The sequence below is a fragment of the Cantharellus anzutake genome (assembly GCF_015039405.1).
Source record: "Cantharellus anzutake strain C23 chromosome Unknown EI90scaffold_126, whole genome shotgun sequence".
Lineage (NCBI taxonomy): Eukaryota > Fungi > Basidiomycota > Agaricomycetes > Cantharellales > Hydnaceae > Cantharellus > Cantharellus anzutake.
The window spans coordinates 114,545-141,726 of record NW_024067076.1 but is presented as its reverse complement, the minus strand read 5'-3'; the positions used below and the strand labels follow the sequence as shown (position 1 = coordinate 141,726).

Below are 27,182 nucleotides of genomic sequence, written 5' to 3'. Positions count from 1 at the left end.
CGTTTCTCTGGGATTGCGGTCCGGTTGGGAGAGGAGGTGTGAGTCGCTGTAGGGGTTGTAGTGGAGGTCAAGGTTCGTGGATATTTTTGTCGCCATTTGGTAACAAGCGTCAGGGTTCTTACAGCCGTTAGCTTTGTAGGACTGGCACGGTGTGCAGGGACATTTGGTTTTTTTGGTTGGGTCGTGGCATGGGTTTTCTTGGTGGTCTGTTTGGATGATTAGATCGCCCACCCGTTTGCATCCATGAGTTGCCCTCAGGCAGCATGCCGGTTTTGAGCGGTCGCTGATTTGGGTGTTGTCTCTCAGGCCCGGATGGGCCCAGGCTGGTAAGTTGAGTTTGGTGTCTAGGTCGATTGTCGGGTTTTCTAATCTAAGGTTGTATTTTGCACCGATGTTTAGAGAGTTGTGGAGTTCGGCTGGGATGTTTCTTCGGTGGGTCCGGGCGTTAAGGAAGGGTTTCTGGATGAGGACCTCTGTGATGATGGGGTATGCTGGGTTTTGGGGCTGTTGGTTTTTCGGGAGAGTAGCCATCAGGATTGCTTCAGCAGCGTCTGGGGCCGGGGGTCTGTTGGGTGATCTGTCGAGGATTTTTTGGAGTTTGATGAGGTGGATCGCCTTGTTCCTGTCTTGTAAGTTTAGGACATTTTTACCGCCTTGATCTCTTGGACTATTCAGCTGGTTCATGCTGATTGGGGGGGGGGCTGTCTGAGTTCCATATGAATTCACGTATTCTTCTGTTCAGGTTTCTTTCCACGTCTTTTGGCATTCCTTGGGCCCGGGTGTGAAATTGGGTCATACCTCTGATGGTCATCTGGATAATTAGGCGTCTACCTTCGATGGATGGGTGGGTTTTGTTCCATTGGGTGAGTGATTTCTCGATGTTGGCTGTGATCGTGGGCCAGGGGTCTTTATGGTTGGGCTTGTTCCTGCATTGGGCCCCTAGGTATCTCATAGTTTGTCCATCCTTTAGTATGGTTATTGATTCATCTAGCTTGTCGCTGGAGGAGGGGTTAATGGATCTCTCGCTGTGGGCCCATTTGCGGAAGTCTGGTGAGCCGACAGGGAGGACAACTGTCTTTTCTTGGTTGAACTTTGCCCCAGAGGCAATGCACCAGCGATCTAATGTCGTGAGTAGGTCATTCAGGTCATCATCTTTGGAGAGGAAGATAGCCATGTCATCGGCAAAGAGGGATATTATGACTCTTTGTGAGATTGTGGGTGTTTTGACTTCTAGTCCTTTGAGGGACGGAGATTCTCTCAGGGCAATTGATAAGGGTTCTATGGCGATGTTGAACAGGAGGCATGATAGTGGGTCACCTTGGTGTACCCCTCTGGTTATTGGGAAGTCTTTACTGATTTCGCCATTTAGGATTACTTTAGTCTTGGCTTCGGAATAGAGGTTTCTGATTGTTGATATTAGTTCTGGTGGGATTCCCATGGTTTCCATGACCCTCCAGAGGTAATCATGGCGGATGCGGTCATTCGCCTTTTCTTGGTCGAGGGCAATGATTGCGCTGTCCTGTCCGGTTAGTTCACACAGGTCCATCATGCGATTTATGAGGTCAATTTGGTCAAAAATGCTTTGGCCTTTCATGAAGGCTGCTTGGCATTTGTGGATAAGGAGGGGAGCTATCGGGGATAGCTTATTCATGAGGGCTGTCGTGATGATCTTATATTCAGCGTTTAGTACAGTTATGGGCTTGTAGTTTTCGATTTCTCTTTTATCTTTTTTTTTGTAGAGTGGGCATAGCCATCCTTCCAAGAATTGTGGGCATGAGGTGCCATTTTTTTCGATGTCGTTGGCTAGGAGAGTTAGGAGTTTTACTACGTGAAGGCCTTGGTTATCATTTTTCCACTTTTCCCACCTGGAGTTCAGGTTTTTGTATAGCTCGGTGGGTATTCCGTTCAAGCCAGGAGCTTTTTCGTTAGGGGATTGTTTTAGTGCTTTGTCTATATCTGCAAGACTTAGCGGGGTGGCCAGGTCTGAGTGTATTTCCGGGGGGATGTGGTTCCGGATGAGGTTGAGGGTGTTCGTAATGTGGGTTTCCCTTGCTTCCTGGTGGGTGGTTAAGTCTCTGTTTTGCACATTGTTGTAGTGGTTGGCAGCGATATTTGTCATTTCTTCCGATTTGGATGTGTATGCTGGTGGGTTGGAGTCCGGGATTCTCAGTTCGGATATTGTGTCGCGTGGTTTGTTTTCCTTCCCCCATTTGCACCAGTACTTGTTGGTTGTTTCGCTTAGGAGTCTTTTGTTTGCCCCTGCATTAGCTCTTGATTTAGTTTGTTTCAGTTTTTCGATTTCATTTATTCTTTTGGTTAGGTTTTGTATCTGGAGTTGTGTCATTTCTGTTAGGGTCTCGTTGGAGGAGGTCAGCCTTGACATTGCCTTGTCACGTCTGTGTGTGAGGCGCCTTACTTCCGAGTTGAGTTTACCTGCTTTTATTTTTGTGATTTTTCTGGCTAGGTGCATCACAGCTGATATGAAGTCTTGGAAGGTGTTCTGGGTGTTGTTGTTCCTGGCTATTTCGTCTAGGGCCTCATTGCTGATAGTTTCGACTTCATGTAGGAAGTTTTGGTCTTTGGTCAGGTAAAGGGGAATGGCCCATCTTGTCATATCCGTGCATACCCGACCCCAACCCAACTTCCCAACCTCCACCCTCTTCACCTCCGGAGTCATAACCTACCACTGCCGTTCCGATACTCACCTTCGGTCCTGGCAACACACCTCCTTCCACCCCCCCATGCCACCTCTACTCCTCCTTACCTCTCCGACCTTATCTCCATCCGCTCCAATACTCACCTCGGACCGAACACTGCCCCTCTCGCCACCCTCCTACTACTCCTCCTCCTCCTACTCCACTCCCCCTTCACAACACCTCCACCCTCCCGTCACCCTCCTACGCTTCCCCCATCCACTCCGATACTCACCTTTGGACCTGACAACTCTCCTTTCCGCCACTCCTTCTTCCTTACCTTTCCCCTCTCTCCTTCCTCTGTTACTCCTCCACCACCCTTCCACCAAGTTACGACCTTCCACCGCTGTCCCGTACTTCGTACTCGGACACCGCTTGTACCTTTGCTCTGAGCCTCCGTCATAGTCCCTACCTCGGACTTTGACTCCACCTCGGTCTTAGTCCATTGCATTGGTGACCTCATACTACGTAAACACCATTGCCAATATCCCTCGGACTTTCAACCCCACCTCCATAAGCTCCGTAAACTCCGCAACCCCTGAGCTTTGTGGATCGCCTTCAGCACTTTCGCCGCTTGTAATGTATCTCTCGCGTTTACCCCTCATCCCTATTTGGACTACTGCTTCTTCCCATTCTAGCCAGTTAGTCATCATCCCCACTTCTCCTCATCCTCCTGCCCCTCTGGGCCTCACCCTCCCTACCTCCTTTTGGATGTATCACAGGTCCTGCCTTATGACCTTCAGTACCGCTCCGCTTCTTCTACCCTTTGTTCCCGTTCAGACGTCTTCGTTCCAATTCGGCTTCCCTTTGTTTCCTTGTGCTCTTGCCCCCTCCATTATATATATCGGCGCTTGTACATACTCATTTTGGTTCAGTCCAAAATCGACCTGAAATGCCCCCTAGAGACTTCCTGCTCACCTACTGTGAAATTAAGGACCAAATGGACAAACAGCAATGGCACAGCGCTCCACTTGAGTCGCTGAGGCCAAGGTCCCTCCATGCTAAGTCTCCGATTCCACTCCGGAGTCGTCTGTATCAGCCCCGTTCTAACACATCTTCCTTTCCCGATTGTGGTAGCGCAGTTGTCTCTGAGTTCCACTGAGATGAGTTGGTGGTCGGCAGTGGATAGGCCCGGGCTGGATATTTCCCATGTGTAGGCTTTTTCTCTGATAGTGTCAGATGCGTATATTTGGTCAATTCTGGAGAGGGATGTCCCTGTGGAGTGGCCGAAGGTGAAGTTTTTTTCGGGGGCTGGGTGTGAGTCCCTCCAGCTGTCTGTTAGGTTGTTTGGGGATGTGAAGTTGTGGAAGGATGCTACTGTTGTTTCCGGGTCTGGGTGTGGCGGAAGTCTGTTGATTGCTTCTTCTACCATGTTGAAGTCCCCAAGCATAATGTCGATGGAGGTGCTGTGAAGGTTCTGTTGGAGTGTCCTCCAGAACTGGGAGTTCTCGTGGTGGGGGTTAGGATTTTGATAGGGGAGTTGGGTGGCCAGTCTATTTCTATGAGGAGGGTGCGGCCGGGTATAATGTTTATGTTTTTATTAATTATGATAGCAACACCACCTGCGCGGGTGTGATCTGGGTTAAAGGAGTGGGTGATTGTCCACTCTGGGTCATAGGTACTGTCTAAGTATTCTTGTTGTATTTGGTCGGTGTGGGTTTCGGAGAGACACATGATGCCAAATCTTTCTTGTTTCATTTTTTGTAGGAGGGTAGTCCATTTGTATTTGGTGGAGGAGCTATTTGCGCCCTTGATGTTGAGGGCGCCTATTTTTAGGCTGGGGGGGCCATTTTGGGGGGAGGGGTTGCCTCCTCTTAGGCAGAGGGGACAGTGGGTTGGGGCCATTTTCAGTTCCTCTGCCTCTGTCCTTGGACATTTGGAAAACGGTTGAAGCCGGCAGTCCTCTAGAGGCAGAGGGAGGAGGCCATTTACCGGTTGAGTTCATTTCAGGGCCTGATTGGGGGTCCTGTGTTGGTTGTTTGTGTTAACTTTTTCGCTGGCATTTGTTTGTACACCCCCTCCTGGTTGCCAGCCATGGAGGGGGCAGGGAGAGAAGAGGGGGTTGGGGTGGGCTGGTGTGCTTTCCTGTCACCTTGCGGTCCAGTAAATTTGGGCATCCTTAGCCAAGGCTGCTTGCCTGTGTTTAGTTTTTATTTCAGTTCACTCATGAGTTAAATGTTTCAGGCAGTGTATTTTACATGAAGCTAGAAGGGATTGGGTAGCTTACATAGCTTTACTTTTTAGTGGTCATTTTAGGTGTAGTGCCAGCCACGTCCTCGATAGCGTCCTGGGTTTCTGCCGCGTCCCCAATTTGCCAGGTGGGGCCGGGACAGATCAACAGAGTTTGGTGTAGGGGGATTTTCTGGGCTCGGGTTGAGTTCACGCCAGATATAGTGCTCATAGATTGGGCAAACAGCAAATGTGTGGTCCAACCCTTTGCAAGTATGGCAGTATATGTGGGAGCTGCTGGCGGACCCGTTGTTACTTGTAGGGGTGGAGAATGTGGTTTCTCTGAATAGTCGGACCCATTGGTCATAGCTGGTGTTCAGGACACCGGGGGTGGGGTCGGGAACTTCGAAGAATGGGGGGGGAAGGTGGATTTCCCAAAGCGTTACATTGGCATCAGAGGTTGGGTTTCTTCGTTCAGACGGGTTGAGGCGGTTCCCATGGTTGGATGCAGCATACCCACGGGGGATAACAGTGCAGCTGGTAGCTATGCGGTTTATGTCATCAACATGTAGGTTCGCTCTTTCTAGGAAGGTTCTGAATGTGGATCTTTGGTCAAGGATTCTCTGAGTGATCGCGTTTTCTATGTCACCAGTTTCGTTTAAGTTGGCTCCCAAGCCACGCAGGGATATAACATAGTTAGTGGGCCGGTAGTTGGCGAAGTCGATTGCTATGAAACATACCGCACGGCTCATCCATAGGTGGCCAGCGATAAGGGTGTTGATGTGTGAGGGGTGGAGGCCCTCAACAAGGAAGCCCCAAGGGGTTCCTGTCTGGTCGTGTGATCGGGCGGTTGGGGGACGGATGATTATATTCAGGCTTGATTGGGGAAAGGCCCTTTTGAGGAAAGTGGCCAGGTTATTCCTAAATTTTTTGTCGCCCTCTGTGCTGTGTTTGGCGTCAAGCGGGTATGTTAAGACAGTTCTTGGAATGGTCTTCCACTGTTCATGGCGGTCTTCACTGAGGTTTGCAAGGATTCTTGCCGGCCGTGCACCGTGGGCGCGGAAGTCAGCGAGTTCGCCATCAAGGTCGGTGTAGTTGAAGATTTCGTTGCCGTCATGTGGGCGCTGAGCAGCTGCAGTTACTGGGTCAGGGGCATCTGCTACGGCTGGGGGGCGGGTGATACGTGGCGGGTTTGGGGGGGGGAGTTGCAGGGCTCGTGGAGGTAGGGACTGTCGCGCGGTTTGTGGTGTTATTTGTCCTCCCTTCGCTCTCGGGGGAGGGGGCGCGAGTTCAGGACCTTGGATGTTGGCCGAGTCTGGGGATCTGTGGCGTTTGGCCACCTCCAGAATGGAGGTGATAGATGGGAGTGTGGTGGTGGGAGACGCGAGTGTGGTTAAGTCCTTTTCGATGTTGTTAGGAGTGCTTTGTTGGTGCGTCCCCATAAGGTCATCTATCATGGTGTCATCCGCCCCAATGGAGCTGAGGGGAGACAGCGAGCGTTGATGGTCGTTAAGGTTGTTACGTTTACTTTGCATGTTTGTGACTTGGGGAACCACTGTTGAGAGAAGTTTTGTGTATGTTACGGCTTTATTTAGTAGGAGTTTGCGGGGAGACACACCGTTGTGGCGTTCTACCGCTAGTATGATTTTTCTGTGGGACGAGAGGTACTGGTGTATTTGTACTTCGTGGCACCGCCAACCTAATCCTTGCGGGATTACCCGGGCACCGGGGAACTGCATAGTGGTTAGCGTTCCGACCGGGTGTACCCAACTCCTAGCCCCTTCCGGATGGGGACCTGACAGTGTACTGGGGCGTATTTTGGTTGCCCTGTCGAGGTCAAGGGGTCTTTGCCAGCGTCACGTCCGGTTTTCTAGTGGTTCCCTTTAGTCATTCATATTTTTGTTTTCCGAGTTGTATTTGTTGTTCTTAGTTGTTTTTCTCTCCCTAGTTTAACGACGTCGCGGTCGCTCAAGACCTTTTCAGTGCTGTTTAGGGCGCTAGTCATGGAGATCGAGGCTAAGTGGGCTCAAGAGGGATCGGGCGGCAAATTCGGCAAATGCCTAAGTGTACTGCCACTGCCAATGTGTACCAGTCGTTAGAGCGAAGTGTCGCGCGCAAATTTTCGGAGTAGGTGATCGGACTTGAGTTTATCCCCGTAGCATGTGACTCTTTGTATTGAAAGCAGAACGTGACTTTACATTGAATACAAAAGTTACTTAGTTACATTTCCACATTGCAGTGCGCTGCGCGCGTCCACGGAGCGAAAACGACTGGGTACGAGTCTGGTTTTCGACAATACCGAGCGAGATCCTCCACTCAATGAGTGTACCTCAAGAAGAACAGAATGAGGGGAGCACCACCAATACCGCCAAAGGGATTCAGAAAACTCCCATTCGTGGTGGATCAAGGCCCAGCTCGAGCTCGGTCAGTCAATCTCGTTTGCTGACTGGAACTTTGAAATCCTATCGGTGTGACATCCCTCTTTCGTTTTGCCTCTCTGGTGATAACACGACGTCAGGGCGGAAGAAATGGAAGAGCCCATCCGTGTCGACTTGGAGAGTGCCCAGAAATGCAAGGCGGTTGACATGATCGACTTTTTGCTCGCGTTCTGCCTGTCGGGAAAGGGCAAATCTATCCCCGTTCGTGATGAGCGGGTGCTGTTATCTGCCTTTGAGAAGGTGAAGGAAGTAGCAAATCAGGAAGGGACCACCCTGAGGACTGAGCTCTCTAAGTTGTAAGTACGGCCATGACTCCCTAGGCGCGGGACTAACTCACTGTAAGCCTCAAAGCCGGGACAGAGGCAGAAATGTACGATCCATTTGTAATCGCCTCTAACTATGCCCTAGATCAACTTTCGAAAGTCGATATCCAAGGGTTGCCTCAGTACTCTGCCGACAAACAGATCGTCTTCGTTTGTAACCACAACCACACGGTGAAGTCCCTCGATCTTAACCGGGATTGCCGGACTAGACCAGATATCGTCCTACTTCAATGGGAATCCTTTAGAAACCTAGCCTGCAATGCTTCCGATACGTACTCCTGCACTTACGGGACGCAGATGTGTACCGCAGGCTCCAAAAACCTGGAGCTGGCATGGAAAAAAGTCCGATCAACGGTAGAAGTGAAATTTGACAGATTACCGAAGCAAGTTAGCCCGATGAGGTCATTCAACAACAACTTTAAAGACCTCAAGGAATCAGAGTTGTGTTCCTCGTTCGATAATGACGTCTCATCTACTGGGTTTATCCGACATGTGCAACCTGAGCTCAAATGCGAGTGCGCGCCTCTCAAAAGCGATCTGTTACTTATTTTCCTGGGCAGATGGCTCCAGGGGATCGGATAGGGTGGCCGCGAGGAAGGGCCCAGTCACGTCGGAACATATCTCAGAATGGGCGTACTCTCGCATGAAGCGCAAGACAGAAGCGCTCAATGACCACAATACGACCAAACGATCCAAGACTGGGGGGGATGCTGCAGGAAGTTCCGAACGTCCGGCGGTTCCGCAGAAGCATCCAGTCCACATTCAGAATGGGATCTACGCTGCAGAGAGGCTCTCCTGCTCCCTTGACATCACTCACGCTATCAACTTCATTTTACAAGGCGAGATTCAGCCCCGTAAATCCCGTCAAGTGTAACTCAGGCTATAATGTTTCAGGGAGCAAAATATACATTACATGGTCGGATAGGCAGAGTGTTATTCGAACGGGGGGCTTCGACATCACCAATGACCTGCCTCACTTCCTTCTGGTCCTACTCATTATGCAAAGGTTCGATCTGGCCCGCTGGGGTTTTTTCACTGCGTTCGAGGGGTCGAGTATCTACCCCGAACGAGGGCCCAAGGATTCAGTCTTTTTCAAAGCCACCTTCATCCAGGATGCTACGATTCATATCTTTCCTGATGATGATCTTATCTATGGTGGGGTTAATCTGACGGGCCGTTCGACCGTTGTAGCTGGGGCCAGGAAGGCTGACGGTTCGAATCCGAATACTTCTGTGGATATTCGAGAAGCCAACAACTTGGTCACCAAGGCTTCCTGGCCAGAGGAATCGCGGGCTAGTGAGGTGAAGATCATCGAGCGGGCGATGCAAATTGGTAAAACCAACAGCCTAGTGGAGGATCACATCCCCACGATGCATGGCAACATAGACCCTCCGTATGTAACATGTTCGACGAGGTTCATCCGGGAGTTTCTGAAGCTAGACACGACTGGGGCGCGACTGCTTCGCCTCATCATTCTCGACCGTTTGGGGGAGCTCAAGCATCTAGATGAGGAAGACGTGCTAATCGCATATTTGGACTGTTTCTTCTGTATGTTGTGTTTCCATTTTTTTGTGCTGTCCCTCGGCATTCAATCGCGGCAGGTCATTGGGGATTGTGGGAAGGGAACCTTTGCCATGGAGATATCAGCACAGGGAACCTGATGTACAAGCCAGGTACGAACCGCGGAGTTCTTATCGACTTCGACCTTGGTCTATTGGACAAACAGAAGGGACCGAGTGGGAAGGACAACACTGGAACTATGCCGTTCATGGCCCTGGATCTCCTCAGTGTAGAAGCACTCAAGGGCTCGGTTCCACGTCTGTACCGACACGATTCGGAGTCTTTTGCCTGGTGTCTCATTTACATTTGCATCTGCATGGATAGAGGAGATGATGGCAAAATTCTCACCATCAGTCCTCATCCTTTGTCATCATGGTTCAAGGACCCAGGTAACTGTCTTGCTTCGAAGACTGCAATAGAAACCGCAACCCTTCTTGTGAGGGCTCCCCTTCACCAACGGTACACAGATTTTGCTGCAGAGTTACACGATTACTGGGTTCAGCGGTTCAATCGCCAAACACGGTTCAATCGCCAAATGGCTAAGAAATCAGTCCTGTTTGATCATGATCCATTCAAGGAGGATTTATCTGAAGACGTCCCGGAAGTTTTGCTGGCCAAGGATAGCAAAGCCACTCCGGAAGAGTACAAAGAACCCTCGGATTTGGAGTCATTCAGGGATGTCTGTCTGCTAATCCCTCCACACCGCCATGTCATTCCGAAGTCCAAGGGAAAGATATTTGCTGGAATAATGGGACTCGTGGCTAATCGGTACCTGAACTAGCTCTATTTATATGTAATAATATTCAATGCCCATCGTTGCCGGGATTGTCCCATTTGATGGGAACTCGTGTGGCCATGTGATGTTACTTTGCTTGCAAGGTCACTTTCCAATGTCTCCTCATTCACGCTCTTCAATCTTTCATCTTCAACCTCCAATATTTCACATGTTAGTTGTCTGGACAGCTTCTCATCAAACACTCGCAAAAGTCAGGTATCACAGCCTGAGCTCCGCGATAATGCCATGCAAGTGTTGAATGGTGTCAGTCCTCCTGTTGGGAGAAAATGAAGACTCGTTACTTTGTAACTCCCGTCAACGCTGATGATGAAGAGCAAGATCAACAAGGTATCTTAAGGAAAACAGAGGGAGCGGAATCTATAGGAGTTGAGTACTGAGATGCTCATCAAGAATGAGATGAAGGTGTTTACCTCCTTATATCTAACCTGTATCTAACGTCCATTGAAAAAGAGGAAATAAAAATCACTACTCCAATGGGACCTGCTGGCAACCACTAGTGCCTTGTGTCAGGATAGGACGTTCCTTGGATAGGTCTGATCACTATCCAGGCCATGCTGTCGGGTGGAGCTTGGTGTTCCAGGTCATCCGATGGTGGGTTGGAGACAGACTGGAGGTGGGGCGGAGCTCTGAGGGTGATGGGGTGTTGAAGGGACTCGGCTTCAGTGACTCGGAATGGAGCGCTGCACCTGGTACATTCTTGTTGTCCCCAATTTGTCAGGGGAGCTGGCAACGGAGGAACCGAGGCTGCCAGCAGAAGGGGCTTCCATTCCAGCCCCCCCTCACTACTTAACAGTGGAGGCATTAGCAAGGGTCAATCATTTGTCATGCAATTCTTTTGGGTGTTATACCAAGGCATCTCTAGGAGCGCTGTAATGGGTCTATCACCACTAGACTGGAGACAGAAGAGAGGGGGAGTTGGTTGGGTTATAGGATGCTTTTTGGACTGGGATGCTCATTGGATGCTTGACCTTGGGGGTCAGACTTTGGAGGTGCTGATGTTGATTGGAGGTCTTACACAGCAAAGTGCTGACACTGTCAGCCCAGGTCTGACTGCAACCAACCACCCACTATTATAGGTTAAAAACACCCACTGGTTTGGGTTGGGGGGGACCCTCGGGGCCCTCTCACAATCCCCCCTATCGTACACAACTTTGAACTATTGAAATGACAGAAGCCAAACCAAACAACATGTATCATTGGATTTCACCATATGTTTGATTTGCAATCATTTGAGTGACATGGTATCTCAATCACACATCAAAAGACAACATGATAATAATTGCGTGCAAGATTTGATCATGGGTCAATGTACGATGAGTTATATGTAAAGGTGTTGATATACTTGAGGGTTGTTGTATTATTGAGTGCGCATGAAAAGACGACATGATAATTTTCTGCCAAATTTGATGATGGGTCAATATACAGTTGTTATATAACGGTGTTGGTATGGTTGTATTCCCAAGCGTGCATGAAAAGACGACATGATAATTTTCTGCAAGATTTGATGATGGGTCAATATACATTGTTATATACCGGTGTTGGTATATTTGAGGGGATGTTGTATTCCCAAGCATGTGTGAAAAGACAACATGATAATAAATAATTTTCTGCAAGATTTGATGATGGGTCAATATACAATGTTATATCATGGTGTTGGTATATTTAAGGGATGTTGTATTCCCAAGCGCGCATGAAAAGATGATATTATTTCCTACAGAACCCGGCAACGTTTCCTAGGACGAGCACTCAGCCCAGGATTCTCTGCTTCATCTTCTGATGACTCAGAATCAGCACGGAGGGATGCCTCTGAAGCTTTGTGTGCCAAAGAAGTGGAGGGCACTCGCTCCTTCATGGGTGGTACTTGGAAAGACTCCACAATGTGAAGGGAACGGCACTCATCACCCAAGAAATATCGCACTGCACAGAACACAGGGCACATGTGTGGAGGTTGGGCTAGGTGCTTGGAAATGGTCGCAAGCCTAGACTCCAATACCTCCTTTGGATGGCGCCTCCAGTCTATCTGATAGCGACTTCCAGGCTTGAATGCATTAGGTTTGCAGGCCTCTACCAGGTGGAGTCGGGCAAGGACAGCAATGGTGACCCCTTTCCTCTCTATAATAATAATAATATTATCATCATAATTGCGATACAGATAGCTTCAGGAAGCACTCACGGAGCTTGGTGTTGAATGTGGTCATCATCTCCGCATTTTTTCCTTGCTCAGCAGTACGGGAGGCCAGTTTGATGGACTGAGTTTGGGCCTTCTGTTCGTGTCTCCGCCACCAAGGACTGTCCTCCACCAAAATACCGCAAATGTATATCAACCAGAGGTGGAAGAGTGGTGGCTTTGCTTTCCACCCTGATTGAGTCTTCCCATATTCACGGTCCCATACAAGGCTGTTGGCATATTCAACCATGTTTGCACCCTTTGCCCGTTCCACTGGAATCTTCTCTTCATTGTGTTTGACCTGATGGAAGGGAGCCCATGCAGTGAGGATGAACACAGCAATGAGGCTGATGTGGAATCTTGCATCTGACATATCAAAGCTCTCAGTGACCCATGTAAGGTCACCAAGCCTTGCATCAATCCAGTGCCATGATGCCTGTGGGTTTCCCTCTGTAATCTGGGTGCTGGAAATGGAGGCTGCAAGGCGATCTGGATCAGACATGGTTCCCAGATCAGGTCGTCTTGCATTCCTGCTGGGGTATATCAAGTCCACCCATGAATCATACTGTGCCCATTGACTCGACCTCCCTGTGGGAAACATGGTGGAATGTGGATATCGATACATCCATCTTGAATCCATCTGAAAGACAACAGCCTCAATGCAGAACTCCTGTTGCCCTTGTGAGGATGATGTGTGTGGGCAAAGGTCTCACAATGCCTGGAAGACTTGAGTGCAGACTTCCGCAGCAGACCCTTGTCGAAAGAAGGGTGCTCCAAGGCCCTTCCTTGTTGATGATGATTTTTGAACAAGGTCAGGCAGTGTGACCATTGCATACAAGCCACGGACCCATTCATAGACATCAATGTGGGGCAGGTTCTTCAAAATTGAGTGTATGGCTTGAGAGGAGGTGGCAAGTGTGAGGATCTGGCACTCTGTGGCCACTTTAGAATTGTCAAAGGGGTGTGCCCTGGACAAGAGTTCCTTGAGTGCATCAGCTTGGATATTGAGGCAACGTCGGTCATCTCGGTCTGCAGTTGCATAGCTTGCATTCAGGGATTTCTTGATTCCCTTCTCAATTTCATAGAGGGCATCTGTCTCAAGTGTTTCAACCACATAACTGGCCAGTGACTGAAGGATTTTCTCCTCCCTTGGGAGGGAGGTGGGGAGATGTTCGGTGGTGTGAAGACCAAGGCGGATATGCTCAATGAAGCAGGTGGCTTTCATATGCTGTGAGTGAAAGTGAAGGGGTGGGTCAGTACTCGGCAATGGAAATTCATGCATGATTGAAAAAGTGGGTTATTATCGTAGTTCCATTCGCGCATGGAATGACAACAACTTCTCTGTGGTGAATTTTTAGAAAAGCAGTTGTACTTCCATGCGAGCACAGAACTACGACAATAATTTCCCTACAGAGACTTAAGAGAAAGGTTGTACTCCCATGTGAGCACAGAACTACGACATTAATTTCCTCCAGAGACTTAAGAGAAAGGTCGTACTCCCATGCACACACAGAAGAACGACTATCCCAAGGATTAAACAAATAAACACTCACATCATATGTGGCCTGAGAGTAGTTGTACAGAACAACACGCTTTGATGCGAAGCGTGGGACTCCAGCAGCATCTTTCGGCCATCTGGATGCATTGACATCAATCTTTTCCATTCGTTCAAGGTGGATCCCCACCATGTCACTCAGACATGGGAATCCAGTTTCCTTGATTCCGACAGAAAGCAAAAGAGGGTCCATCACATATGTGGACAGCACCCTTCCTGCACCACAGAACCCAAAGCTACCAGCTCGTTCCAGTGCTGAAAGCAGCTCTCGCAGCAGCAAGTTTGCTGGACATCCCTCTCTCTTGCATCGGACTTCAGATTGGTAGATGTGATCTATGGCCCAGAAGAGAGGGTATGTGGTCCAAAGATATGTCCGCTGAAGGACCTAAATCATCCCCATTCCCACCATATTAGACACGTCAAAGATGATCATGACCAACACATACCTCAGGTTTGAAGATGACCAAATTGTGCCTGAGTTTGTCTACCAATTCTGGATCAACCCATGTGTCCACAAGGGGGGTGAGAATCTTCTCGAAAACAGCTCTGGAGATCAACCATCAATACAAAGTACAAAACTTCCAATATATCATTCTGACCTTCCAGTCCGTTTCTCCTGTGCAATTCCAGAAAAGTTGATGGTCCAATAATTCTCCAGTCGGAGATCAGTTGGTGGTCGCAAGTCAGGATCATTGGATGTGAGTTTGTGCTTCATTCGGTCAAATGGCATCCCCCGCTCCACATAGGAGGACATCTCTTCAGCCTTTGTGCGTTCTGTCGGTTGGGCATATTGTCCAGCAAGAGCAGCAGTTATGGCTCCATGCATGGTTTCAGCTGCTCCTGACCTCCGTGCAATCCGATGTTGCAACTCATTGTATCCCTGGAAAAACACACCCTTTAGGGGCTCCACAGCATGCTGATGAAGGAGGTCCTCAACCTCCTGGGTGTCAAGTTCGTCACCACCAAGCAGTTGGTCATCATCAGATTCTCGGTTTGAGGGTGCATAGTCACTATCGTTATTGTCATCATCACTGTCTTCTCCAATGGGGTCGTGGCTTTGTCTTTGCCTTGTTTGAGAAAGCAATTCGCTGTTGATTCCCTGTGCAGCCCTGTGGAATTCAGGGAGGATGGTGTTTGCTTGCACATGCCCAAAGTGTGTCATGAATGCTTGTGGGTAGACAGAGATGGACACATTTCCAGTCCGGTCACCATAATGGAAGTGGTCGAACATCGTTGGGGCATTGTGCAACTGGAAGAGAGGGCCCCCTGGTGCAGCTGTTGCACTGAAAAATTGGACTCTATGTTCAATCCTATTTTTCTCTGAGTCATAGATGTTAACGTCATTTCCATCTATGTCCTGGTATGGCAGATTGGTGAGATCAGTGATTGGTTCATTATTTTCATCATAAACCTCGTCATGCTCTTCTAGGATAGTTGCAGGGTCCACGTTGACTGTCTTAGGAACAGCAATGGCACTAAGCCCCAAAACAAAATCAATGCACACACTTGTGAGCCATCATACATTTGATGACTTACTGCAAGTGGGTGGCAATGGCAAAGCTCCAACGTGATATGTGCTCGAAAGAATAGTTTTGGCCAAAGGTAGTGATGGTTTGCTCCAAGTTGACATCACTTGTGTCAAGCAGTAGGTCTTGACCATATTTCATCGAGACAATCAATGGTATGGATTCCTTGAACCAAGGATCGTGATGCCATGTCTCAGGTGCATTCTCGAAGAAGTGTGATTCATATCGTTGAACCATCGTGTCATGCATAGACTGGACACTGGAGAGATTTAACATCGCTTTTGATGATTGCTGTGAGCTAGTGAAAATGCATCGACATATGAGCAAAGAGACATTGAATGCTCTGAGGCTTGCTTGACTTACACCCAATCTGTGATGGCCTTGTATTGGTCAAGCCTCCCGGACAAATCTATGTAGTAGTTGTCATGTGTGGAGTAGCTCCTGTTGGGGATATGGCCCATTGCCCAGAGAATTATGCAAGTGGCCATACGGACATGTGCGGGAGTCATCTGGGTGCACTCGGATTGGGTACCCAGTGCAATTGGATCGTTATCATTATCTAGGAATGAGCGAGGTGCCATGGCAAGAAAGATGTTGTCATGATCCTGTGTACCGATGAAGAGCATCCTGCCTGTGGGGTCAAAGCCAAGGTCACCCCTGTGGTTGAGAAATGGACGGGAAGATCCCAACAAGTTGAGGTGGAAGCACCAGGTGGTATTCACATTAATGGAAGGGGGAGGAAGGATCACATCAAAACCGATGCGATCCGGGACTTTGAGGGAGAAGTCGATGTGGTGCCCTGCAGTGCAGTAGGCAAAGTGTTGGGTGACACTGTCTTCATAAAAACTGTGATTGACATTGAGCCTGTACTTTGTCCTGAGAAGGCGGAAGGCCCTTCCACCATCCTTGCGGTTGTAGAGTCCTTGCAGCTGGCTGAGGTTCAGCAATTGTTCAGGCCGTTGATGGTATCGGTCTCGTTCGGGGATCCTAGAGGTGGTATTCATCCCTATCATTGCACCTGCGATCAGGCCCTGATTGACTGATCCATATGCCTCCTCAGCCTGTGGATTATCTAGGTCAAAAGCAGGAATGGTTGCTTCCACTGGGACGGATTCGCAGACATCATCAAGCCCAGCCATAATTTATGTTGGATTAATATGATGGACAACGTGGGTTCAAGCGGGATGAAGCAGGATGCAGAAAAACCAGGCTGGGGACATTGAATGGATTCTGTATTTCAAATAGGGGACAATTGGCACACTGCTTTCCGCTGGTTGATTGTGTCACCCTTGGACATGCTGGTAGTTGGTTACTCTGCACAGAGTCATACACCTGTGGCAATATTACGCTTTTTTCAATGCTGAAAATTTGTCATCTCTTTAATTTTTCTTACATTTCAAGGTGTCAATGTAGTACCATCATATCTGAAGGCCACCATGTATGACCTTCACTCGCTGCCATGCCATCCAATTTTTCCCTGTATTGTGTTGTTACAAGAAAGATGATTGAATTCCATTGACCCTTGCAACATAACAACGTAGTTATTTGATGATAACAGAACAAGCGGGCAGTGCAGGGTCTGGCAAAGTGCAAGCACTCTAGTGGGTAACAGGATAACATAATACATCACAACAAACTAGAGTGAATCATTGTGATCCCACCAAGCTGTTTATCGTTTTTTCATTCGCGCAAAAAAGTACGACATTATTATTCCACAGTTTGCAACCCGGGAATGATCCACAAGTTGGATCAAGTGGACATCGCAATAACGATTGGTCACTAAGATGTTATTCCCAATGATTATGTCACTTTGCCCTTATCGTCATTCTGAGTGTGCAAAAAAGTACAACATCACCATCAAATCATAATAACAATATTATGGACCAACCAATCTCTTAGTTGTCTGTGGGCCATTCATCATTTTTACGTGCATGCAAAAGGTATAGTAATGGTGTCAATCCGACACACAAATAAATACAAATTAGTATCATATGACCCATCTGACTAATGAATATTCTTAATCTGATTGGCTCAGGTATTCCCAATTGCGGTCTCTTGTGAGATAATAATTGGCACTGCCTTTTGCTGCTTCACCCTCAACTGATCTTGCGATCAACGGAGCCATGGCATCTACTTCGTCTGCAAAACCAACCATTGACAATCTCAGGGGGTTGCAGTTCAACCTCACCATCTCTGATGAGTGGTTTTCACTCACAACAGATGCCAAGATTGTGGCATGTGTGGAAATTCGAGATCGTGCTCTGATCGGAATAGGTGAACTTGATGTCTATGATCCTGAAACCCCCTGTCTACGCCTTGGGGGTAGGAACGCTCGGCCTATTCACACCCCATCTGCAAAGCGGATAGGCCTGGATGTGTATCAACACTCAGGTCCTCGCTGTCTCATGACTGAGATGGCTCTCAACCTTGTCATTCGCCCTTCATGGGTTGCAAACGAAATTTGGCCTCGCCAGATCACCCATTCTAATTACGAATCACTCCCACACATCAAGTTCAATGACCTTGGTGAGAAGGCTGCCAATGCAGGCCAAGTCCATGTGATCAATGGACAACACAGGTCAGTACCGCAATTTTAATAATAATTATTTAGTATCATCATGAGTGACATATGGTCTCTTATTTGTCTAGAATTCAAGGATTGCGCTATGCATATGGCATGGCAAAAGCTGAATTAGAGCGCCTTCGTGAAATAATCGAGGCACAGGAGGAAGGGAAACAATCAGATGAGGACAAGGCTGCCTATGATTCCGAACTGGAAAAGTTGGAAAAGTTGAAGACATGGCCTTGCAACATCTGGAATTTAGGTGAGCCAACGTTCTCCATCCACATTTCCGTCAAGGCCAACACTGACACCTTACTTCCTTGAAAATAGATGTTATCGAGGGAGATGGCAAGGGTACCTTGCTCATCGATTTACTCTCCCAGAACAAGGACACCGTCGAGGTTGCAACAATGGAGGAGGATCAGTTGGCACCGATTTATCAACAACTTTTGGGGTTAGAGATGAAAGAAGGGTGGCGTCCACGCTTATGGCGTGCAACCCCCTTGCCCAGTGACATCGGAATGTCACATCACCGAAAACCTACTGAACTCATGTTACAGATCCACGCAAACAAGGCAAAGGTTAACAGGATCTCAAGGGATCCCCGAACAACCCGTGGAATGATGGAGATGACCAGGATGGGCAAGTATTACCACGACTGGAGTGGTTTCAACATCAACCACCTGTCACTCAACACAATCAAGGCAACATCTTCCGTGAGTATATTACTTCACCTCTATCTCACACTGATCAATGTCCGTGCAGTACCTGTGGACATATATCCAGGCCCAGAATGAACTTCTGGGCCTTATCTTTTCGCCATCCGAATTGAATTCCCATATGAGGAGTTTTTCACTTTGATAGTGAAACTTGGCCGAGCGAAGACTGCTACCAGCCGGGACGGGCTCATGGCAAGGGCTGATGAACTCATAGCAGAATTCAAAGCGATGTTCATCGATCAGCAAGAAGCACTGCCTGACCTTGAACACTTCTACACGATGGAGTTTTGGACATTGGTTGAAAAGGTGGAACTCGAAGCTGGGCTTGTCACACTTGGTAAAGGGAAGAAGAAGCGGGAAAAGGTATATCCCGACGATGTCTTTCAGGTCTTTACCCTGATACAGAAGGAGCGCTACATGACATATGTGGCCAAAATTCGTGAAGCGATTCAGCATGTCATCTCTCGTGTTGAGGCACTGTTGGTGCCTCACGTCAAGATCTCTGCCCTCAAACGATTTGACCTCCTTTTCTCTGGACATCTCCATGACATCCATCCCATCCTCATGACCACTGGACTCATCTCAAAATTTGAGGACTTGAGTGAAGAGTACAGTGATTGCTTTCGTGAGGTATGTGAATCCTCTTGTTCCCTGAACCCCCATTCCACCCTCTGGTGTCGTATTTCTGTGCGCGCACATGGAAATGACAAGACAAACTTGTAATCATTATTTGGGCATGCAACGTTCCTCCCAACTGTCGTATTCTCATGCGCGCACATGGAAACGATATGATGTCCCATCTGTCGTATTCTCGTGTGCGCACTGAGAAACAACATGAGCTTCTTGCGCATGTGTTTGATGTTGATGATTTGATGATTTTAATTATGCCCATTTCAGATTCATGCATGGGTCGACCCCATTTCAACTTACCTTCTTGAATGGCCCAAGGACTATCCCGCTGATCGCTCATACCTGCTCTTTGACTCATTCTCCCAAGACAAGCACCTCAAACGTCATTGGAATGTTGAACTTTTTGTAAGTCACATTTTCTCCTTCCATCATCCCACCCACTCATCATCAAATATTTTTCAGTTCACTTTCGATGTCATGTCTGACCTTGTGCCACATTTTGCCAACTGGATGATTGAAATGGAGACCGATCCAAAATTCATCCATATTCCACAACGTGAGACTACAAAGCTGCCAAGGGGCTTCTTCGAAAAGGTTGGCATTTATGCTGAAGCCAAAGGGAAAGGGAAAGCCAAGGCCTTGGAAGCGAACCCACCCTATCCTCCTCGTCCCTCCAATCACAACAATGGAATCTTTGCATCAGGTCCCCTTGCACTCACTTGGGAACTTGAATGTGATAACTTTAAACTTTGCCACAATGTTTTTCACACCTGGAACTCGGCAACTGAGATTTCCTTATGCCGGGAATCTCGGAGTTCAAAGCAAAATGTCCATCATGCCATGTCTGTGTACCCTCTCATCTCTATCAGCGAGGGCACAGGGAGCAATGTGAATCGTTTATCCTCCAAGTGGAAGATCGCAATGTTGCTCTACATGATCCACGATGCTCGGTGCCGTAAACCTTTGATCCAGACAAAAGGGATAACGGCATTGCTTTACACCACCCTCGCTGACAGGATCAGCAACTTTGGGATTGATCCTCAAAGGTTTGACTTTGTCACCGGTCACGCGAAGGCTGCGAGGAGTCAGGGGTCAAAATACCTGGAAAACCCTTCTGCATTTGTTCGAAACCTTCAGGGTCTCCCAGAAGAATCTGAGGATGAACCAGATGAAAGTGACACTCCCCTCTCCCACTACAAGCTGGCAAGAAAACAACACCAGGCCAGTATCCTTTCCATGCACAAAGCATTCCAGAACTTGCCATGGATTCACTACCGCAACAATATTACAAATGACATTGACGATGACCTCATTGAGGCATGGAATGACTTCGAAAGTGTAAGTTAATTGATTGATTATTATTATATCCCTCCCTTACTCAACATATTCTCTAGGCCCTTCATCGATTCAGCATCGTCCATGCGGTGAATTCCGTCCTTAGTGATGAACAGAAATTTGGGGATCGGCAGAAGGTGACCATCTACGATGAGGATCTTTCATCTGGACAATGGATCCCTTCATCTGGCCGGTCGCTCAGGCCTTGCTTTTACAAGGGCTCAGCAGTACGTTGGAATGCTCAATATTTTTACGCAAGCATTTATTTTCCATATATTATTATTATTTAGACCCAAGCAGACAAGGCAAGGCCCCCCCCAGCCTTCTTGAAGGGCCACAGAGACTTTGCCTATATCTTTGATGTAAGCATGGCAATCATCATTCGTCATTAAGTCATTCTTTGCCAGCCTGATCCACACCTTAGTCCGCTGGGGAGGAGGATAATAAGTCTTATGATAGCACCACCTCCTCCGATGCATCATCTGATAAATCCTATGCACCAAAATGCCGGAAGAAGAGCAAACGTCAATAGGACACCGAGATGGAAGATGCGCCAGGAGGGGATGAATCACCACATGATGGTGCAGCAGATGAACCAGAACCACCCCAAACCCCCCCATCTGGCAAGCAAGCTATGTCTAGCAAACGGTCTTGCCAACCCACATCAACATCAAACTCGCCTTCATCCCAGCTGGCAGTGAAACGGGGCCGAATCACCGAGCCCCAAACCGATTCAAATCCACCGCATCAAAGTTCTCGTCTGAAGGCAGCAACATCAGAAACAGTCAATGCTCAGCGAACAGGTCGTTCAGCAAGGTCAAAGTCACACAAAGGTCCCAAAGGGGACAGCGATGAACTTGTTGCCAACACAGGCGGCTTGAAAAAGCTCGGTTATTGACCACAACATCCTATACTTCATCACATTTGTACAATAGCATATCGTAATATTGTGAATGAAGATGCCCTCTCTCCCACTATGCCTTTTTGCATGAAGAGAACACAATCAATACCAATATAGGTCCATCAGTCCATTGCAACCTAGCGGATTGGCCAGCAAGTTGATCTGCCCTTGTCGTAGAATTCTTTGCACATAGAATTACAACATCAATTTGAACCACAACTGGTTTCCATCAAGATGAAATATGCACCCTGGTCGTAGAATTTTTCGTGCATGGAATTACAATGTTTGGCACAAACTACAATGGACATCCCAATGTCCACAAACACTGATATGTGAAATAACTACATTTTGTAGCAGGTCATCACTCTTTGCAAACACTAGTATGACCTGGACATTTTTTTTGGATAAATAATTACAATCATAAATTATGATTGTGGTTGTGATTATCCCCCATCACTCCCAAAAAGGGAATGGAAATGGGTAATAGGCTATTACCTGGGCCAGAAAGCAAGATGGCCTCAGCATCATCCTGGTTCAGTACAAGGGAGGAGGGTGGAGACCATGTGGTGAAGTTAACCTACAAGTTCTCATTTTTATGTTCAGGTGGCGCCAACAGTTATTGTGACAAAGTTTGTGTCACAACTGTGACAAAAGCGGTGATGCACAGGGGGAACAGAAATGTATCTGTGATGGCTTTTTGTCACAATTGTTGTGACACAAGCAGTGATTGCATACTCTGTTTCTCCAGGGGGAAACAGAAATCACCACTTGTGTCACAATATTGTAACAAAATGTTGTCACAGAGGCGTTCTGTTCCCCCTAGAGGAACAAAGTATGCATCACCGGTTGAGTCACAAAAATTGTGACACAAGTTGTCACTGCATTTTCTGTTCCCCCTGGAGGAACAGAGTGTGCATCACCGCTTGTTGTGTCACAAAAATTGTGACTCAAGTTGTCACTGTATTTCTGTTCCTCCTGGAGGTGCCGACACTCCTTCTATTGCAATAGGCTTTCCTCAAGCTGACGAAAGCATAGTGGTACATTTCTGTTCCCCTTGGAGGAACAGAGTATGCATCACCGGTTCAGTCACAAACATTGTGACACAAGTTGTCACCACATTTCTGTTCCTCTAAAGGGATCTGTGTGCTTTCGTCAGCTTGAGGAAAGCCTATTGCAATAGAAAGAGTGTCAGCACCTCCAAGAGGAACAGAAGTGCATCTGTCACAAAGTTTTGTCACAAGATTGTGACACAAACGGTGATGCATACTCTGTTCCTCTAGGGGGAACAGAATGCCTCTGTGACAATATTTTGTTACAATATTGTGACACAAGCGGTGATGCACACTCTGTTCCTCTAGGGGGAACAGAATGCCTCTGTGACAACATTTTGTTACAATATTGTGACACAAACGGTGATGCATACTCTGTTCCTCCAGGGGGAACAGAAAATGCAGTGACAACTTGTGTCACAATTTTTGTGACTCAACCGGCGATGCATACTCTGTTCCTCTAGGGGGAACAGAATGCCTCTGTGACAACATTTTGTTACAATATTGTGACACAAGCGGTGGTGCACACTCTGTTCCTCTAGGGGGAACAGAAGTGCATCTGTGACGACTTTTTGTCACAATTTTTGTGACACAAGCGGTGATGCATACTCTGTTCCTCCAAGGGGAACAGAAATGCAGTGACAACTTGTGTCACAATTTTTGTGACCAAACCGGTGATGCATACTCTGTTCCTCTAGGGGGAACAGAATGCCTCTGTCACAATATTTTGTTACAATATTGTGACACAAGCGGTGATGCATACTCTGTTCCTCCAAGGGGAACAGAAGTGCATCTGTGACAACTTGTGTCACAATATTTTTGTGACCCAACCGGTGATGCATACTCTGTTCCTCCAGGGGGTACAAAAATGTGCAAGCCAAAGTAAAACTTGCTAGAGTGCCCTACTGCTTGATGCCCTAGCGCTAGGGCAAGCTGAACCCGGTCCCTAGGAATTTTTTGACCCTAGGGCAGGATGACCCAGGTTAGGGCTAGGGATCCTGCCCTAGGGATTTTTCAAACCCTGGAACCCTAGGCCCCCTCTTAAAGCGGGAACCTCCGGGTAACTGCTTACACACCACCGTAAAATACACTATCTTGTATCACTTACGGCCTTGTGTGCTGAGCCACCCTAAGACCTCACAAGATTGCACCAGCAACAGACGCCTGACTGCCTCTATCCTTATGCTTTAATTTTTATTTGTATTGTCTGTGAATCGTTTAACCATAGACCCCTAATCACTTTTATTGTCTTTGTCTTCAGAGATCGACTCTGAAGGGCCTCCACTTCCTTTGAGTTTCTCAATTGTATTTCTTGTGTTGTGAGGAAAAGTTATGAATTTGATTACAGTCATTCACCCCTCAATGAGACACACTCCCCAATGATAAATCACCACATAACTTCCGAGCCCCCCCACCCTTTGTGATGAGATTTGGCATGTATATAAGTCGTTGCTAGGACTACTTATGTACCGAGTTTGATGTCAAGCGGGCAAGAAGTAAAGGAAAAAATCGAGGAAACATAGGGAACTTGGGTGTGAGGAGTCGCCATGCTTGCAACTTAACCACTCCAGTTTCATTGCTCTCTTCATCTTACCAATAGCTAGCCAGACAGCTAGTGAGCAAAAGGCCAGTGTTACACGTGCCAGTATTTGTTTGTTTTGATGAGACACGGAACCTAAGTCGGAAGCATGTTTTCATCCGTTACCCGAACAATCTGTAAATTAAATCACCATTCCCACATCCCCCGACCCCAATATTGCTTTGCTTGCTTCTTTTGACAAATGGTCCGGCATGCCAACTCTTTGGAGCGCCGTAGGCAGCTTGCAGCTGAGGCAGCAGAGCTGCACATGTGGAACACCGTCATTTCATATAGATCTCAGGTCCTGGATGCAACACAAAATCACAAAAAAGCTCCCAGCACCAGGGAACATGCTTCTAATTGTGATGTTTCCTATTCTACATTCATGCGGAGGCTGAGTGGTGGGAAAAGTCGGCTCGAGGCCTCAATAAACCGGTCGTGGCTGAATCAGATTGAGAGTGACACCCTGGTGGAATTCCTTCTCCTTATGTCTGACCGTGGATTCCCTGCTACCCGTGATCGTGTGAAGGAATATGCCTTGGAAGTTGCCCAGATATGCCACCCAAACCTTACTGGGCTCGGTAAAAATTGGGTTGACGGCTTTCTAGTACACAACAAAAACCGACTTGATGCCAAGTGGAGTACCAACCTTGAAAGTATTTGGGGTGGTGCTGTAAATCCTGCAGCTGTGCGACACTGGTTCCAGCTGTTACAAGCTCAGTATGACCATTTCAAATTTAGACGTGAGGATATCTACGCAATGGATGAAAGCGGCTTCCCATTTGGGACAGGACAAAAGGCCAAAGTCATTGCATGCAAGATGACAAAAATAGCACACATTCAACGTGATGGGAACTGCGAGAATGTGAGCATGATTGTAACTGTCTGTGCAGATGGCACTTCAGTGCCTCCAGTCATCATCTTTAAAGGGCAGAATGTGAACTCCAAGTGGTTGAAGGACAATCCTTTGGAGGCCGTGTGAGTTTCTTATCCATAATATCACTGCACATGCTTATACTTCCACTTTCTAGGGTCACTGTCTCAGAGAAAGGGTGGACAGACAATGAGATTGGCCTTGATTGGCTTCAAACTCTTAATGCTGCTACACAGGGAAAAGCCGCTGGCCACCCCTGTCTTCTCATAGTGGATGGACATAACTCGTACTACAGCCTTGACTTTATAACCTATGCACGCAACCACAATATTGTCGTTATATGTTATCCTGCACACACAACTCATGTCCTTCAAGGACTCGATGTCGTCATATTCTCCCTCTTGAAGCGGAGCTTCTCTAAACAACGGGATGCATTCAACTTGCAGAATTACCCCAAAAAACTGAACAAGTCATCATTCTTATTGGTCTTTGGCCGTGCATGGATGGAGGCCATGAACTCAACTCACATTATCACCAGTTTCCGAGTGACTGGTGTCTACCCTGTTAATCCATCCGTCATCCACCCTGAACAACTTGCTCCAAGCATTGAACATTCCACCCAGGGAGACCTTCCCCTCCCTGTGACCTCACCTGTTAAGCGCATTATGCACTTTCATGGTCAGCTGATGGCCCGTGTGTACCAGCGCAATGATACCCCCTCACCGATGGATGACTCACAGGATGTTCAGATGTACCTAGGGGGTCATGATGGAACATACAGTGAAGTGGATAATAATGAGTGTGATGGACCGATCATTAATCCCTTATTGTTTGCTGTGTCTCAGACAACACATGTCTGCACGCCACCGCAACCTTCTGGCTCAGATGCTGCAACAGTCAACGCTTGTTGTCAAACTCCTACCTTCCCTCCTTCCTACTCTCGGGCAAAGAAGCGCGCTGTTGATGACCTGGAACATATCATGTCATTCTCCTCATCCTCAAATTCTATTGTATCTTCCTCACCTCTTTGTTCAACCTTTAAACTACCCGAACGCGCATATGGGCACCTCAGCAATCTTCCTCCTATCAATTGGGATCTGATACATGATTACAACTCAGAGCACAAGACTCACCCTGAATTGATGAAGGAGATCGATGAAATGCGACACCAGTTTTGGAAGGCAAAGACACTGGTAGAAAGAGCCGTTAGTGTGGTGGATGCAGCAAATGCCCAGGTGGCATTGGGAGGAATGTATGTGTCTAAATCACAGACACAACTTCTAGCGCGGGAGGAATTGGAAAAGTCAAAAGAGAAAGAGGAAGGTGGACGTATCAAGGGAACGTTCGGCCGCGTTGTGACACATGAAGGTTTTCTGAGGGATCAAGCTGAGCACACTCAACAGAGGCTGGATGAGGCCGAGCTGGAGAAGCTGAAGGAGGAGGCCAAGGAGGGATGGAGAAAGTTCAATGAGACACAGAAAGCAGAGGTGGCGAAATGGTGAGAGGAAAAAGCGCGCTTAGTTGCGCTCAAACAAAGAGTGCCGGCAAAGCCATCAGAAATCCGAATGAGGGGTTGGATGGCTCAGAATTATCCACAGCTCCAGCAGAACAAGCCCCCTGCAATGCCGGAGGTGCCAGGGTGTGCTGAACAAGTGGCTGATGGGGTCAGCAGGGGTCCAACATGAGTGTGTGAACGCACTGTCACACTCTGTCACAGGATGCCACTGAGGGGTGAAAGTGCCCATTTCATACTCACTCCCGTACTCACTTCATGACAGGACTCCACTCAAAATATTGCCAGCCACTGATTCATATTTACGTTCTTCATGTTATTCAAATTTATCAATTTTTTTCATGGAACTTCATTACACTGAGGCCTGGATTAGTGAAATCCGCACCATTGGGGGGTGAATGACTGTATGTAACTCTTACAACAATCATGGCTTGACGAAAATGAGTGGGCAGTGCAGAGTTCAGCAAAGTGTGAAGCGCAAGCACTCTAGTCTCTGGTCAGAGGGACTAAACCTATTTTGCACAAATCAAAATTTTCAATTCAAATGTATTTGCAAATGTATATTATCATTGAAAATAAATTAAAAACCTCCACTATGCCAATAGTTAGCCTTGTTTCCTTGCTCGTTTGCTGTTGTGGGATTCTTGATGGGCACTGCATGTCCAGTTTGGGGGAATGTAGGACCCTAGACCCTGACATGACCTATGGAACTAATTTGTCTGTCAGAAAACAACAACAGTACAGTAAAAGGCATATACCCAAACCGTCTCACAGCCCATCCCATTACACCTA

The 27,182-nt window shown here is 47.7% G+C and overlaps 5 protein-coding genes across 5 annotated transcripts; 3 read left to right on the top strand and 2 right to left on the bottom strand.

Annotated features, from left to right (window-relative positions):
• Nucleotides 1–7,157: 7,157 nt before the first annotated feature.
• On the top strand, nt 7,158–10,249 carry EI90DRAFT_3293795 (uncharacterized protein; the record flags this gene model as incomplete). The annotated part of the gene is made up of 7 exons (XM_039067401.1): nt 7,158–7,286; nt 7,381–7,596; nt 7,644–8,134; nt 8,184–8,462; nt 8,518–9,171; nt 9,225–9,951; nt 10,135–10,249. The coding sequence occupies exons 1-7, from the start codon at nt 7,207–7,209 to the stop codon at nt 10,247–10,249; spliced, it is 2,562 nt and encodes an 853-aa protein (XP_038909019.1). The 5' UTR covers nt 7,158–7,206.
• A 1,441-nt stretch (nt 10,250–11,690) lies between these two features.
• Nucleotides 11,691–12,747, bottom strand: EI90DRAFT_3134834 (uncharacterized protein; the record flags this gene model as incomplete). The annotated part of the gene is made up of 2 exons (XM_039064694.1): nt 11,691–12,091; nt 12,153–12,747. 2 exons carry the CDS (start codon nt 12,745–12,747, stop codon nt 11,691–11,693), a joined length of 996 nt encoding a protein of 331 aa, XP_038909018.1.
• A 108-nt stretch (nt 12,748–12,855) lies between these two features.
• On the bottom strand, nt 12,856–16,366 carry EI90DRAFT_3134833 (uncharacterized protein; the record flags this gene model as incomplete). Its single annotated transcript, XM_039064693.1, has 6 exons — nt 12,856–13,374; nt 13,700–14,086; nt 14,148–14,247; nt 14,301–15,176; nt 15,238–15,525; nt 15,591–16,366. The coding sequence occupies 6 exons, from the start codon at nt 16,364–16,366 to the stop codon at nt 12,856–12,858; spliced, it is 2,946 nt and encodes a 981-aa protein (XP_038909017.1).
• Nucleotides 16,367–17,350: 984 nt separating this feature from the next.
• EI90DRAFT_3021735 (uncharacterized protein) lies at nt 17,351–21,372 on the top strand (the record flags this gene model as incomplete). The annotated part of the gene is made up of 9 exons (XM_039057699.1): nt 17,351–17,805; nt 17,877–18,052; nt 18,121–18,506; nt 18,675–19,139; nt 19,407–19,544; nt 19,602–20,477; nt 20,534–20,701; nt 20,765–20,836; nt 21,007–21,372. The coding sequence occupies 9 exons, from the start codon at nt 17,351–17,353 to the stop codon at nt 21,370–21,372; spliced, it is 3,102 nt and encodes a 1,033-aa protein (XP_038909016.1).
• Nucleotides 21,373–26,019: 4,647 nt separating this feature from the next.
• EI90DRAFT_3021734 (uncharacterized protein) lies at nt 26,020–26,379 on the top strand (the record flags this gene model as incomplete). Its single annotated transcript, XM_039057698.1, has 1 exon — nt 26,020–26,379. One exon carries the CDS (start codon nt 26,020–26,022, stop codon nt 26,377–26,379), a length of 360 nt encoding a protein of 119 aa, XP_038909015.1.
• Nucleotides 26,380–27,182: the final 803 nt, after the last annotated feature.